The 16,907-nt window shown below is 42.3% G+C and overlaps 1 protein-coding gene across 2 annotated transcripts in view; it reads right to left on the reverse strand.

The window, feature by feature from the left end:
• Positions 1 to 1,802: 1,802 nt before the first annotated feature.
• Positions 1,803 to 16,907, reverse strand: part of DTL (denticleless E3 ubiquitin protein ligase homolog) — a 33,369-nt gene continuing 18,264 nt past the window's right edge. Inside the window, exons 12-16 of one of the 2 annotated variants that reach the window (XM_007672342.3) lie at positions 13,158 to 13,247; positions 9,783 to 9,918; positions 8,456 to 8,515; positions 3,456 to 4,297; positions 1,803 to 2,491 (exon numbers count right to left, since the gene is read on the reverse strand). In XM_007672342.3, coding sequence (XP_007670532.1) covers positions 2,393 to 2,491; positions 3,456 to 4,297; positions 8,456 to 8,515; positions 9,783 to 9,918; positions 13,158 to 13,247 — 1,227 coding nt within the window. In that variant the 3' untranslated portion in view covers positions 1,803 to 2,392. The remainder of the gene's footprint in view (positions 2,492 to 3,455; positions 4,298 to 8,455; positions 8,516 to 9,782; positions 9,919 to 13,157; positions 13,248 to 16,907) is intronic. The other variant, XM_001509580.4, reaches the window with a different exon arrangement.

The raw sequence follows: 16,907 nt of genomic DNA on the forward strand, positions 1-16,907 counted from the left end.
CCTTTTTGGGTATAACAGGAAAATGGTTATTCAGAAACCTAAACAATAGTGATATATATGCACACAGTGCCCTCCAACTGTTCTTTCTGCATATCATGACAGCCTGATGTTTCCCCTTATTTACAACTTGGGTCCAAAGCAACATTGCTACTAGCTTGGACTGATAAAGCATCCCTCTTCCAGGTGGTGCAGAGCATTTTTCATGCATGTATCTTCACCAAAAGTAGAGGTTGGATCATCTGTATTTTACAAGTGGGAAAATAAAGAAAGCAAATGATGACTTTGACCAAGGTCAAATCATGAGGGAATGGTAGTACTTGGGAAGTAGCTCTTTTCTCCCATTCAGAGCTGTCCTAAAAATCCCACTTCCTCCAACAAGCCACATCAACCTGGCAGGCACCTCTAGCACCTTTTTTTTTTTGCCTCCTCAACACTTGTGTATGCATGCTAAGTCAATTATGCATTTTGGCTACTCTATTTGTAAGATTTTTTTAAAGTATCTTTCTCCTCATTAAAATTTAAGCTCATTGTAGGCAGGGAACAACACAATTTATGCTTCTGTTAGATTTTTCCTAATTCATTATATCAGTAGGTGCTCCATAAATACCATGCTACTACTGTCTTTACTACATTCAAGGCTCAAAGATTTACCTCTCCACAGAGCTATCCCAGAAAGAATTAATCTGGGATAAACAATTCAGTCTCTCCAAATGCCACCTAGCACCATACCTGTGTGAATATATGAATGCTCACCGCTGTGCACTGGCACTGACTCTTCATCTGGAGCACGGCTTCCAGCAAGCGGAAGACAAGGAGAATGATGAAGACCCAAGAGGTCACAGACACAAAGACACTGGATATAGAATATAAAAAATACCATTTGCTTTCAACTTGCATTTTGCCTATTAGTGCTAATTCTGTCTCTCCTCTTAGACTTTAAGCTCTCTCAGAGCAGGGCATTTTCCTTCATCATTCCTGACATTACCAAGAGCAAAGAATACTCAATCAAGACTGATGAAATCACCTTTATAAATTCAGAAAACATTGGATTATTTAAGAGATTCAACTATGTCTGATTAAATCACTTTTACAAGTGCAAAAACCATTAGAAATATAATTTAAGAGATATAGTTATGTGGTTAGGCTATGCAGGAGAAACACACATTAGGGAGATGTATTTTGTAGGGGCTGGCTCTAACCTTGACCGAATGGGATGGGCTGTTGGCTTCATAGTCCTTGGTTTAGAGGTAAGTTAAGAACAGAAGGGCAGCAGCGTGGTGGCTACATAGCATAGATAAATTTCTGCACAGGTCCAGCACCTCTATGCCCAAGCCAGGTCAGCCTGAAGCTAATCCCATCAGCAGAGGTACTTCCAGAATGCTCTTCTAGTTAGGCAGCATCCTGCTGCTCTGCTATGGCTGGGACCGGGATGAACTCCAGATCTCAGGTTTAGGCAAGGCTACAGGTGAACATCCCCAGAAAGGAGGCCTGAGATGCTTGTTGCTTCTATCAGGAGTCCATTTGGAATTTGATTCTCTAAGGTGAGTCAGGAAAGAAAAAAAGTAAAACATATTCAGCTTCCCTTCGTTATTCTCCCAAGAAAGTGGTGTATATATTCATCACCAGCCTTGTAAATGCACAGCTACCAGTCTTAAACCATTTTCACTAGCCAACTCTTTCTGCAGAAGGAAGCCTAGTTAAATAAATGAATCCAGCACACATTCCTACTAGCCCACTTACTGGAAAGGATGACTTCTAAGGTATTTATCAGGATATGAAATGAACAACAGAATGAAAACACCTTTCAGAATATATTGAACTACTGTATTTACAAGTAGCCACTTTACAAGATTCTTGCTTAAAAAAAATTTCAAGGATCAGTGTTGTATAAAGGAATACGATAAATATACCTAGTGTGAAAAGGTTATGACATCAGAGAATCTTTCCATACTGCTCTACTGTGCTGCTGAGCTTTATGTGCTTGCTTCAATGTGCGGCAGCAAGGCAGGGGAGAACTGAGCTCCCTATGCCTAGATTGAGCTGTTTTGTCCTTACTGTAAAGCCGACACCCTGCTTCCTAGGTGAAAACTGTAATCATTCTGAATGCTTTATAAAAAGTCATCAACCGGTACTTTGTGAATTTGCATCCTAAATCAGCAGCATCTAATTATGTTCCCAGAGATGAATCAATTCCATAGCATTTCATGCTGAATTGAATTAAATGAGCTAAGAAGAATGGCTTTTAAAAATTAAAAAAAAACCCTCCAAAACCCCCACGTTACCTTTATTAAAGACCCCCAAAAGTATGAGCTCATTTCTGTTGCCGTTTCCCTCAAAAGAAGCAAACCTCAAGTGTCACATCCCCACCCACCCCCAGTTCTCAGATTTAAATCTACAATTCTTTTGACTGCTCAGGGCTACTATAGTCATCCTGGGACTTTCGGTGGAAGTAAGTACAGATCTTCCTCATGGAAACTGGAGTAGTTGGAACCTAGGAAAAAAAGCAAATTTAGAATTTAGATTAAATTAAATATATTACGTGGTTGTACTGTCTGCTTAAATCACTTGCCCAAATCAAGTATTATTAGCCCGAATATTTCTTTAGAAAAGTAATTTGGTTTCTGATTCTGATTATGTTAGAGTTTCAGCTCTGATGGAACTACAGTTCTGTGGGGAAAGTCAAAACAGATGGGCGGCACTGGGGATGAGCCCAAGCCCTGCTTTGGGACTCTGGTCCAGGAGGTCACTGGCTTTGCTCTCAATGAAATCACTGGGTCAAGTCTGCCAAACAAATAGCTCTGTCAAGGGATTCTTTTCAGGCTCTTGTCACTAGTCCACAAACAGACACCAAATCAGTGCCCTTAGTTAACCTGGCCAAGTGGTCCTTGAGGACACTGCACAATCTACTTGATTTTGGGTCACTGGAACTTAATGCTGTGAGCACTTGGATGCTGATTAGATCAATCGATCAATCAGTGATATTTATTGAGTGCTTACTATGAGCAGAGAACTCTACTAAGCCCATGGGAGAGTATACTATAACAGATGATCTGGTACCTAAAGTCCACTACTTACTTGTATTTGAGACAAAAAGTAGACAGCTGGGTAAGCAAGCTGTTGTTCTTGCTAATGTAGTGGGGAAAGTTCCTTCTTAGTTTTTGGTGAGGTTTCAGTTAGGCACCCAGGATGCTCACCAAGTGATCAGTATATATGGGGGACATTTTCTCTGCAAGATGGAAGTCTGATATGTATGCTGCATCATCCCACCTTATACGGTGGGCTCCTGAAAGGACAAGGACTGTGACGTTTTCTTAGTCCTCAGGTTGCATTTAAACAAAGTTCCTCTACTTTGAAGGCTAGTGGATCTTAAGAAACTAGTAGCTATTCCCTGCCACTGAAAACCTCACCTCACAATTCATGACACACTGAATAAGACCTCCCTCTGGTGTACTTACAGGTCCTGGCGAATTCTTCCCATCCTGCCGTCTAGCATTAGGGGTCTGAGAGGAGGAAGGACTGTTGGAAGATGGACTGCGGCTTCCAGCTTTCTCAGTTCGCCATCTTGCTCCCATGGCAGCCAGCCAATTGGGGGAACTATTTTCCTTGTCTGTCACTTTGGTCCCTGTTCCACGAGGTGATTTGGAAGGAAGAGTGGGTGAACTAAAGTCTTCTGGGGAAAGGGGACTAGAAGGAGAGGAAGGATCCTGCAAACCCTGGCTGGTCCCTTCAAGTCCGTTTAATTGAGTGAGGCTCAGACAGTCCTCACCACTGCCTTGGTTCCCTGCCAGGCAACACAGATCTAGCTTGGCTTTCTTAACCTCAGCATCAAGCTCCATCACACAACTGCAATTTTTTAAACACTTTGGCTCAATGCTGTCCGGACAGCTTGAGTCCAACCGCCTCTTAGCTTTTGTTCCAGATGGAGTGGCTGCCTTGGGGACGGTCACCACCTGGGACAGAGTCTGGGTCACAGGGACGAGGATTTTTCTGGGAGATGGTGTCTTGGTTTTAGTCGCAGGTGGGGTTGAGTAAGGAGTCCGGGTCACCCAATTTCTAATTGACATCTTGGAGGAGGAAGGTGGCTTGGGAGAAGAGGTGGAGATGGACTCCCTTCTACGGACTGGAGTCTGGGTATTGGCAGGGGGAGTTCTGAAGCTGGATGTGGGAGTATTGGATGAGAGAGGGAGGTCCCCAGTACAGTTTGGAGCACAAGCTGCGGACCGCGGCGAGGAAACGGACGGGCTGCTCTCCACCCGGGGGGCTTTGGCCGGAGTGCTCTGGCTGCTTGTTGTTGCTTCTGAAAAAGAAAATGAACAGGAATGACCATAGGAAGTGAAAGAGCTTCCAGGAAAATAGCAAAGTGGTAGCCTGCATCGGGATTTTTTCAGCCTTTTGCTCTCCTCCTTTTTTCCTTCTGTAATCTATCTTTTGGCCATTTTTCTATTCCTAATGATTTCTATCAGAGAGCAAGAATAAGGAGAGGGGAGAAAAGGGGGAGCACGATGAAAAGGGGGGTAGGAATTAGGTTTTTGGACTACCTATATAATAACAATTGCTCATGGAAGATCAATTAACTTCCTACAGCACACAGTTACCGAGTCCCCTAAATCACAAAGCCCCTCGTTTTGAACCACAGATTAGCCACAGAAATAGCCCACATTGCTGAGTTTGAATGGTAAAAGAAAATACAGTGCTGGGTTTTAGAGCAGAATCCCACACAGACAGAAGACTTCAAAACCTCCTTTTATGAACTCACTCCAGTCATATATGAAAATGGAAAATTTGAATACACACCAGTTTTTACGGTGGAAGGCCCTTATCTCCCCTAAGCAAAGCAAAATTACTCATGCGGCTAAATATCATCAGGGATAATATGTACTTCCACCTTCAATCGGAGAGCCAGGTACAGTCTAGAGTTCTGTGAGACTTAAGTGGGAGTTCTGGGTCAGACCAACACAAAGCCAAACCTACCTCATTCAGGCTGGGGAGAGGCCTGTTCCCAGGCCAGCCTTGGTCACCAACAGCCAGAAAACAGGCTCCATGTGGGGGCTGGCAATGGGGTGGTTCAGACTGACACTCACTGGGATAGCCAGGGGGGTGAGCTGCAAAGTGGGGAAGCATCTAGAACAACACTGCTAGGAATGGAGGACTGCACTATGTATTCCTTGCCACCACAGCCTTGTCCACTTGGGGTGCTTGCAGTCGAGGGGGTACATCAGGGAAGAGGAAGGAGATCTCCGGTCAAAGCGGGAGAGACTCACGCAATTCTACAGCCTTTGGGCATCCTGAAGCCTGTGGGCCTGTGCTCCCTCAGTATTTATGGGGAGAACGTTCCAGGGGCAGTTTGGAGCGGAGGGAAGGGTGAAAGGGATAAGGGGCCTTTTCTGGAGTCTGTCCCCTATTCAATCATATTTATCGAGCGCTAACTGTATGCAGAGCACTGTACTAAGCGCTTGGGAGAGTACCATGCAATAATATAAACAGACACATTCTCTGTCCACAGCAAGGTAGAGGTGGTGGGGAGAAGGATTTTGGGAATATGGCCCAGCACTTGACACCATCATGTTTGTCATGTGCCCGGAGTGAGGCCATGAGCGTTCCAGATAGAAATGTTTTTAAATTTCAGCACTGCCATCGAGTAACAGCAAAGAAACTCAAACAGCTCTCTTGCTAAACAGGAAAACTTAAAATGTTTGGGGTTTGGGCAGGCCAGACCCCAGGCCAGGTCTGGAAAATCTGTCCTTGATTCCCAGTGACTCAAAATTGTGGCACTTGTCACATACACACACCAGGTTACACTTATGAAATGCAATATCTTCAGTTCAGCTGCCTGCAAATTATAGAGAGGCAAACATAAGATGCCACAGCATTTAAGATTTTTAAGTTTCTGGAGTAAGACAAAATTTTGGCCCTTACGTATCTGCCTCACCTCCACGGCTAAGGTCAGTCCTCCCTCCGTCAAACCTCATCCTTCCTGAGCTCCTCAGAGTTCACACGGACAGGCTTATACCACCAAACACTGCTACAGCCCAGAACCCCTACTTTCATTCTGTGATAATGAGGCTTCTAGAGTGAGGCTCCGCTTATAACTCAGCTTTACTGCAGAATCTGATCGTCCACATTAAGGAAGTTCATGGCAGGACCACGATTCAAGTGTGGCCCTTAACCTTGCTCCCCAAATTATTTTTCAGGGCTGATCTTATCTAATTCTGTTTTCCTGAAACCTGGTGCTACTTGCAGCTGAGGCGGTGCTGCTGCAAATAGCGGGATTCTTCCAATACCCACTCTGTTCTCGTATTCTTGTTTGCCACAGGGAAACTGTTTGAGACTTAGGCACAGAAAGAGAGATAAGTAAGTGGGCAATAAAGTGGGAGGAAAAAAAACCCTATAAAAGTCTACAAGAAAGATGGAAATGAAAATTAACAAAGCTCATGTCCAAAATCACAGATCAGAAAGCGACCTCCATTTTGTTGTCTCAAGTGAAATGAAGCTCTCTAAGTGGGAAGGAGTAAGGGGAATTAGTAATTCTAATCACTGGAAAAAAAAATTTGTCATACTTCCAAAATGCATCCTGCAACTCAGCTTGTTCTTTCTACTTGCAACTCTCCTTCTGGTTTAATTAACCTAAAGCCCAAACCTCTCCTTCAAGCTATAAGGGAAGATGTTAGATCAACGGAGAATGTTAGCTAAAAATCCATTTAATAGCAAATACACAGGCACTATTATGTTAAAGGAGTCAAAAGTTATCAACGACCAGATCCACAGAATTTCCTGGTTATATAAGGCTGCTCACATTCACATCTGGGAGATGTGTGCAGTTATTATTTCAGGGGGAAGGAAGTTTTCCTTTGCAGGGAGCTTCAGTAGAGGTCAACAGTCACCGTACAGCCACAACAATCATTTGTTCCATTCGAAAGGGTGGGAGGCTAGCTAGATGCAGTTAGGCAGCCCTGAAACATTACTCAGTCGGTCAGTTTGCAGCGTGGGGAAAGAGAAGGGGGGTAAAAAGAGAAGAGCCAGGCGAGATACAGCTCAGACTTAAAATTCGCTGATGTTATTGCAGCATGCTTGATGTTTCCATATTCAAGGTTAGCAGGAAATCTGTTGTTGTGTTTACAAGCTTGGGGCATTTCCTTTCCTTTGGGGAGTTTGAACATAGTGAGAATGGGGAGGGAAGAGGGGTAAGGAAAGTCAGGGAATAAGAACATTTGGCCTAGAAAGATTGTAAAACCCAGATTAAGAAAAAGAAAAAAATGCTGGCCTGAATATATTGATACGCTGCCTGACTTTGCAACCACCAGAGACTCTCCCACCAACTCACTGACCCCAGATGGGGAGTGACCTCCATAGTTGAAAGAACTGGCACAGGCTGAGCTATTGTCCTGAAGGCTTCCTGAAAGGCAATTCCCCACTGGTAAAAGAGAACTCACATGCTGCAAGGAGGCAGCCTTCCACTCCTTTCTGGGGGAAAGACAGGGCACTGTGAGGAAAGTATTTGGCAGCAGGAAAGTTGACTAGGGTCTCAGCTTCCCCCCTTCTATGATGCAACGGAAAGGACCTGGGTTTTAATCCCAGCTCCGCCACTTGTCTGCTGTGAGACCTTGGGCAAGTCATTTTACTTCTCTGTGATTTGATGGCATTTGATGATGATGATGATGCTGTGCCTTAGTTACCTTATCTGAAAAAGGGGACTAAGACTGTGAGCCCCTTGTGGGATCTGGCTTGTATCTTGGTACAGTGTCTGGCACAAAGTAAGCACTTCACAAATACCCATTAAAAAAATTATATATATATATCTAGTAAGCTGCAAAATTAGGATCTCTTAAAAATGTACTATCATTGAAACAACAGTATTTATTCAGTGCCTACTATAATGGTATTGCTTAAGTACTATGTGCCAAGCACTGTACAAAATGCTGGCATATAGTCACAAGATAATCAGGTCAGGCAAAGCCCTTGTTTCACATGGGGCTCAGAGTTTAAGGTGGAGGGAGAACAAGTGTTTAATTTCCATTTTAAATATGAGGGAACTGAGGCACGGAGAAGTTAAGTGAATTGCCCAGGGTCACAAAAAGTCACTGAGCTGGGGTCAGACCCCAGGAACTCTGACTTTCAGGCCTGGGCTCTTTCCAATAGGCCATGCTGCTCCTCATTAGAGCACTGAAGTAAGTATGTGGGAAAATATAACTGAGTAAGAGACCTGGCCCCTCTCCTCAGTTTTATTTTAAGATGAATTGTGTTACTTTACATAAAGATCTAGTGGACTATGGAGAATTCCAATCCTCACTGGTGCGCATATCAATCGTTTTTACTGAGTGCTTACTGTGCGCAGAGCACTATACTAAGCGCTTGGGAGAGTACATTACAACAGTTGATAAATATGTTCCCTGCCCACACCGAGCTTACAGACTAGAGATTCGTATACGTGCATTCTACTTCATACTAGAAGTCTCACCTTCTAAAACAGGTTCTGCTCTTAATCTTGTGACGTCCTTCCTTATGTGTCCTTCCTCCACTGTAAAATGGAGACCCTGTTTTATCTCTCATAGGGAACTTGTTTGAATTAGCTTGCTAGCTTTAAATAAAATATATTTAGATACACACACACGCACACACACACACCCCATTTACTCAAGACGCTTGTAATAACCGCAGACCAAAGCAGCCAATACCACAAATCAACCCTTTCCCCAAGATGTGCTCATGAATTACTATAGACTGTAATCTCCTTTAGTAAATACTGGTTGGTGAGCTAACTTAGCCAGTGCAACTCACTGAATGGTTGTAGCATCATGAGAGTTAGCACTTCTAAATATTTGGAGACAGCGAGAGAGAGTTCGGTAGAGAACGCAGGTATGAGACAAATAAAAGTCACCCTCATTTAAACCACAAAGAATGCTAAAGTAGTTAGGTTCCTTACACTGGAGGCCAGGACCTGCGGTCTAAGGGACCTAACTACTTGAGCATTCTTTGTGGTTCAGGACCTGCTGGAGAGAACCCCCCACCCCCTCCTGTGACTCCCACTGACCCCTCCTTCTCCAGCCAGGAGGGCGAGGAAGCCAAGGGGAACGATGGGAGCTCACAGTCAGCCCTCTCAATCTGTCGGTGGTATTTGAGAGCTTACTGTGTGCAGAGCACTGTACTAAGCACATGGGAGAGTACAACACAACAGGTTTGGTAGGCACGTTCCCCGGCCACAAGCTTACAGTAAGAGGGGGGAACATTAAAATAAATTTTGAACATATGAACATAAGTGCTGTGGGGCTGAGGGTATGGTGAATATCAAGTGCTTAGAGGCATAAATCCAAGTGCAAGGGTGATGCAGAAGGGAGAGAGAGTAGGGGAAATGAGGTCTTAGTTGGAACCCGCTGCCCAGGAGAGAGGCCATTCCCCACACTAGTGGAACGCCCATCGGCCTCTCCTTCTCCATCTCGGCGGGTAAGGAAGCAGTGACGATGTGCCCTTTCACCTTTTGGAAAATTGGGAAAGCTGTGACTGTGAATTCTAAGCTGTGAGAAGCCCCAAACATCCTATCTCTCTTCTTGTCTTTACTCTTTTTATTCTTGTGTCTTTATTCCTTTATATTGTTTTCATATTTTTATTGTTTCATCATTCCTTGTTTCTGCCACCCACCTCCTCTCTCCTCTTCATTCTTAAGATTGCGAGGCCCTTGGGGGCTAGGAACCATGACTAAATCTCACCCATGTATTTTTTTTCCCCAGTGCTTAGTATAATGCCATGCACACAGTAAGTGCTTAATAAATACGATTACTACTACTTACCCAATTTAGCTCTCTCCTCTGCTTTCTTCTGATAGGCCCAACCCACCAAGGCCATCTTGCCTGGAGTCAACTTCTCTTCACTGCCACGTCTCAGGCGCCAAACCCTCATGGTATTATCATCAGAACATGTAGCAATCTAGAAGGGAAAGTCAACAAGGGGAGAGAGTTGTTAGAGTGCCTTAGGCAACAAAAAATGAATACAAAACAATGTAGCTATCAGGTCTTTGATTAAAAAAGGAATAGAGTTAAGCCCTTTTGGGTCAGAGGGGGCCTTAAAAATAATAATAATAATTTTTTAAAAAATAAGTGCTTACCAGTCTTTTGGGATGGGAGCATATCTAAAACATAAGTAGACGCTAAGTTCATTATGGGCAGGGTAGGTGTCTGATAATTCTGTTGAATTGTACTCTCCCAAGGGCATAGTACAATGCTCTGCACATAACTGCTCAATAAATACCACAGATTGATTAGTGGACACTTTCCTCATCTCCCTGACTGCTAGAAGTCATTAAGGAAGGGTAAGTGGGGGTGGGGGGTGGAAAGAGAGAAGAGGTGTCCACAGACTGTATGTCGTGTGGTCATCTTTGGCCCACTGCTATTTTTAATTTGTCAAAACATAAACTGATAATACCATTATTTTACTACAATTATTAAGTGCCTACTATGTGTCCAGCACTGTTCTAAGTGTTGACCTAGACAAATTAATCAGGTTGGACACAGTCCCTGTCCCACATGGGGCTCACAGTCTAAGTAGGAAGGAGAATAGGTACTGAATCCCCATTTTACAGATGGGGAAACAGGCACAGAAGTTAAGTGACTTGCCCAAGGTCACACAGCAATTGGCAGAGCCAGGATTAAAACCCAGATCCTCCCAGCCCCATGCTCTTTCCACTAAGCCATGCTGATTCTGAGATGAAGGGAGTGAAGGGATGAAGGGAATGCAAGGGAATATACCCAGACATATTCCCTGAACTAAAAGATGGTGACATTCTCAAGTACTTAAGGGGAAAATGAGGAGATTCTCAAGTCACACCAGTATGTTGCAGTATACCGATTGGGAACTTTTATTTAATGGGATTTGTTAAGCACATATTATGTGCCAGGCACTCTACTAAGCACTGGGGTAGATATAAGATAATTGGGTTACACATAGGCTCTGTCCCACATAGGGCTCACAGGCTTACTCCCTATTTCACAGATGAGTAACTAAAGAACAGAAAAGTTAAGTGACTTGCCCACCAGACAAGTGGTGAAGCTGAGATTAGAACCCAGTTTCTTGGGACTCCTAGGCCTGTGCTCTTTCCACTATGCCATGCTCCTTTTCTTCTATCCCTTCCTTCTGCAAGACTTCATCTAAAGCATTTGGGGCATTTACAAATCTATTATACTTTATAAAACCTTTTAAAAGATCCCTAGAAGTAGATGCCATAGCTTCTTTCAGTAACCCTGTCAAACTGGTACCAACACATTTGTGGGAAATTTTTCTTTATATCTAACTTTTATCCTTCAGTGTACAATGTAAACTCATTTCCTCTTGTCTGGCCACATCACAGATGGATAACAGTTGATCACCAGCCCTCCAAACCCTTTTAAAATATATGAAGACAGCTAATAAGGCATCCCCCTACCCCTTTTCTAGTTTCTTTAAACTTTTCCTTATATAAGTGCTATATCTAAGTTTTTGAATCAACTTCATGGGTTTTGACCAAATCTTCTCCTTTGCCCTCTTAAGGATGGTAGGTCAGGTAAGCACTTTGATACTCACTCCAGCAGCACAGCACTTACACCCGTGTCCTTATTCTTCACTATTTCCCCTATCTGTAAGATATTTTAATGTCTGTCTCCCCCGTATACTCTTGTGGGCAGGGATTGCGTCTATTAACTCTATTGTACTGTACTTTCCCAAGTGCTAAGTATAGTGCTCTGCACATAATAAGTGCTGAATAAATACCACTGACTGATTATTAGGGGTCTGACTGGGGCAGAGTAAAATAAGAAGATTCACTACTTTCTCCCACGAAAGGTGCAACAGCAGTTTGAGAAACAAAGTGGTTGACTTTAACCCTAAGAAAATTTAAAAAAACAAACCATGCCTCTTTTAAAATATCTGATTCTTCTAGCACCCAGGCCTTTTATGGCAGAGAAAGTCAAGTCTGCTGTTTTGCCCTTGCAGAGTGTGAGGCAATTGTCCACTTTTTTTTTTTAACACAGTTTTCATAATTCAGTCAACTAAAAGACCCCACATGGGCTCCAACGTTTTGGCTCCCAAGGGACCATTTGCTTTTTTTTTTCTCTACAAGGGGACTAGAAGATAAAATTCAGAATGGTCTGCTCTGGAAATAATGCCTGGAAGTTCATCATTACCCTCCCTACAAGAGCCTATATCTTGGAATGAAATATTGTCAGTGAGCTTTGCCATGTTGGGCACCAGGATTCACAGAAGTATTTAAAAAAAATTAAAAAGTTGAGAAGTGGGGGTGGGGATATTGAAGCATTCAGCACTGCCTCAATGAGAGTCTTTTTAATACATTATAACAGGAGTAATTCTTTTCAGCAGTTAATTCTAGAAAGTTGATTATTAAATATTGTTGAAAAGAAATCTATTTGCTTCGAGCCTAGTGAATTGTCACTGAGATCCTCTCCAATATACCCACAATAGTAGCTGTTCTACTTTCTAGAGACCTTCTGATCCCAGAATCTCTTCAGAAAGGAAGAACGTTGCTAGGCAATCATGTTGAACAGCAAGGGCAAAAAAAAAAAAAAGAAGATAAACTCAGCTTTAGCATAAGACAGGTAGCAATGCATTTAGACTAGGTGGGTGTACTGGGTATATTATACTCTTCTCACACTAGCCACATATCTAAGATGTGTGTGAAAACCTAGTTTGGGTTGTGAACAATTGAAATATCTCGTGGTACTTCTTCCAAGTCCTTAGTACAGTGCTCTGCATATAGTAAACACTCAAATACCACTGAGTAATTGATTAATGGTGTCACACTGACAATATGTGGTAAAATGAGAAGGGAAAAAAAAATCACTTTGGGCTATAGTTCCAAATGTCTAAAATGTATACAAGGACTCATATCAAAAAATAAAAACTGGCTTCCTGCTTTGTCAACTCTTTAAGTACTTGTATTTGTTTTGTAAATGAATGGAGGGAGGCATAGAAATTTATTCCTGTTCCTTGTTGGGCAATAAATCAGCCAGATATATGAGCAGAAATAAAATCTTTCCGTAGGTTGTTTACATAGCTCTAGTTCAGAACCTTCATTACTTTTTTCATAGAGAAGTGGATGATAAAATTAAGTTTGAGTAACCCCTCAATTAACCTCATGACTAGTTTATAATGATATTTCCAGAAAGTTTGTTACAAACCTTAGTAAAATCGGAAGGACACCAACACACAGTCGTAACTTCTTGAGAATGGCCCAGGAGCAAAGTAGGAGGATGTTGGGGCTCAGAGATCTATTCTCCAAAACATAAAAGAAACAAGTTAAAACAGAAATTTTGTTAAGGGCTTAATCTTAGCATTTTCTCAGCTTTGATCTCTTGCCCATGGATATGAATGGGGAGGCCCTTAGCCCCTGAAACCCCTCCCCATTCATATCCAACAGTCCATCATTCTCCCCACCTTCAAAACCTTCTAAAAATCATATCTCTTCCAAGAAGTCTTCCCTGATTAAGCCCTCATTTCCCCTATCTACTCTCCCCTCTGCACTGCCTATCCATTTGGCTGTGTGCCCCTTAAGCACTCTGTTACTTACCTGGCCCCACAGCATTTATGTACATATCCTTATACTCTACTTTTTCCCCATCTGTTATTTATTCTAATGTCTGTCTTCTCCTGCAGACTGTAAGCTCCTTGTGGACAGGGATTGCATCTACCTACCCTAGTGTAATGTACTTTCCCAAGAAATTAGTACAGTGCTCTGCACAGTAAGTACTCAATAAATACGATAGACTGATTTCAGATTCAGCACCTGTAGCTTATCATACATAGGCTGCAATCCTGGAGCACAGCCCGACTTGAGCTATACCCCACAGTGTGGACTTTAACCCTCTCCAACCATACCTCCTTCACAGGAGAAGGAGGCTCAAGGAGAAGGAAGGGAAGAGTAAAGAAGAAAAGAAAATAGATAACTTTTAACTTTTGTTCCTAATTTTGGGAAGAGAATGAACTTCTCCCTATTTGATTTCATCTCATAATAATAATAATAACGATAATAATAATAATAGCAGTATTGGTTGAACATTTACTAAATGCCAAGCAACAGATGTGAGGTTTTTACAATGAACCGGTACTCTCAGGATGAGTACTTCAACTAGAATAGTAAGATGTACACTACAAAGAAAACCTTTCCTCATATTCTCTAGGTCACAGTTGAATGGTTTTGTAGGGAAATTGGTGAAGGGAACTTGGCTCTGCTTCTGTACAGGTTGGCTATTCTCAGGTGGTCTCCACCAGTTACTTTACTGAGCACAAATCCACTTGGGAAAACTGGAAGCCATGTTGTTCTATCAGCTTGGAGGGAACACAGTACTGTAAGCTCCTCCTCTAGACTCTGAATTCCTGGTAGGAGGGGAATGTGTCGACCAACTTGGAAGATACTTACATTAGGTAACTTATTCTCCCAGGTGCTTAATACAATGCTGTGCACACAGTAAGTCCTTAATACCATTGACCAAGGGCCCAGATTTACTGATTTACCTCAGCTCACAATCAAACCCAAGTTTTGAACCTTGAAATGATAAGGGCTGTCACTTTTCCACCGGCACCTTAAGTTCTTCTTACCCAAGTTAGAACACATCCCATAAAGTCCTTTCTGACCACTGGCTTACCAGTGTTTTCAAGCCAACAAAATACCAGAGCTATACTCGAGTGCCACCCAAAGAGAACTGCATTCCCCTTGTACGCAAATCCACACATCAATTAGGAAGTTTGGCTCCTTCACCACATTGGATACTATTTGTGATGCATCCAGCATAGCTCATGGGAATAGAAATTAGCACAACTCAGAGAAAAATTGTGATTATTATTATAAGCCCTTTTGATTTGCAATCACAAGTTGAAGTAGGTGGGGATAAGGGCAAAGGGAAGAACCAGAGTTTCCTCTTTCATCTTCCTGAGGATCTGAATCACCCCTTATCTCAAGAAGGTGGAGGTGACTTTGGAGGAGTTATTTGGGATGATGATTAAACAAATACATTTCTCACCTCATGGTGAGAAAGACTTTGCCCCTGATTCACCAAATTATATTTTAACCAGCTAATTTTTTTTTTTGTGGGGTGGGAAGGCAGGGACAGGATTTGAGACTGATCAATTTCCCCACTCCACAAGTCATGTATCCAAACAGTTGAAAGAGCTAAAGATGGGAGTTAGAGTTGGGAATCCAAAGATGGCTAAAACTAAAGTTTACCAGAAGTAGTTATTTTCTTGCTGAGCAATATTAGTCAATACACACCCATTAGAAAAACATCCTCATTGCCAAAAATTTGCAGAGCCATGGAAATGGCAATTCCATTTCTGATAGTTTCTTCAGTGAAATGTATGCTGGACTAATAACCACTCATTTTTGTGCAATATGGCATTTAAGAATAAAAATACTATCACTTAAAAAAAGAAAGTCCAAATCAGACTGTTTATGTTGTCCTCATCTTAAATTCCTAAAGACACAATTATTTGTCCTTTAGCTAATTCCACCGATGTCACCAGAACCCTGACAAGTGGGTGCCGCCCTGGAAAGCAAATGACTTACCCACTGAGGCCTATCTCTGGAATGTTAGGTTTGGCACTAACCCAGGAACAAGCCAAGTTGCAGCAATCAGACTCAGGTGCCTTTTAAAAACAATTTATAGGGGAGGTGAAATCCATTACAGTAAACCCTTCCTCTCTACAACAAAACTAAAACTTTTTTTTTCACAAGATGCATATTGACTCCCCAGCTAGTTCTGGAATATGCTTGAGGACATAACTGGAGGCAATCTGTAAAGAACCTTTAGTAATCAGATCAGTCACCATATTTATTGAGCCCTTACTGTGTGCTTGGCTGGGTACAATATAACAGTTTTGGAAGACATGTTCTCTGTCCACAAGGAGCTTATGAGACAGATGTTAATATAAATAAATTATGGATATGTACATAAGTGCTGTGGGGCTTAAGGTGGGGTGAATAAAGGGTGCAAATCCTAAGCGCAAAGGCTAGGCAGAGGGGAGTGGGAAAAGAGGAAATGAGGGCATAGTCATTACAAAACTCTGAAGAGAGTATTAGAAATCAGAGATTCAAATCCTTAGTATTGTTCAATTGTGTATGGGATTTCCCCCCTCTGATTCTAGTCTACAGACCTTCTCAAATCACCTTTCATTCTTGAGCAGACAAGGAGATCAGCACCTATCCCCTCACAACCTTTTAAGCCTGCCCAGTTCGAAATCAAGACTACTCTTTATTTCTGCTGTGAGATCATTTACACTTCCTAAAGTGTCAAGCTCAATGTTGCCAATCAGTGACAGAGTTTGCACTGGTGCCAAAACCATTTATTTATAGTCACATCTATACTACTCAATGGCTACACTGGAAAGGAGTTTCGCTTCGAAAAAGTCAAGAAAGCGAGAAAAAGCTTCCACAATTTGCCGATGAACCCACTTACTCTTTGGGGGATGGTTAATATTAAAAAGCAATGAAAGAATTCAAGATTTCTTTAAATTCCTGATTCTAGAAAACTGTCATAGTGTGAAGAGTCTAGAAATGGTCAAGGACCCTTAATTTCTGGAACTACAGATTATGGTGACAAGTCAACCAATATCCTGAAACAACTTGCCCTATATAGTGTTTGCTTTTTTGAGTTTCTGACCTCTTCTGATCTCCTATGACCTACTTACACTGTGAGTCCCATGTGGGACAGGGACTGCTTCCAACCTGATTAATTGGCCTCTATCCCAGTTCTCAGAACAGAGTTGACACAAAGTAAGCACTTAATAAATACAATTATTGTGAGAATAGAAGGGAGAAAAGAAAAACACACCATCTTCCACCCAACAAAGCAGGTTCAATTTTAAGAGCGGCAGCAGCAACTATGCCAGGGTCTCAAGTATCAGAGACTGCATACTGAGTTATGTGCGGACAGGAG

Source organism: Ornithorhynchus anatinus, chromosome 19, assembly GCF_004115215.2.
Source record: "Ornithorhynchus anatinus isolate Pmale09 chromosome 19, mOrnAna1.pri.v4, whole genome shotgun sequence".
Lineage (NCBI taxonomy): Eukaryota > Metazoa > Chordata > Mammalia > Monotremata > Ornithorhynchidae > Ornithorhynchus > Ornithorhynchus anatinus.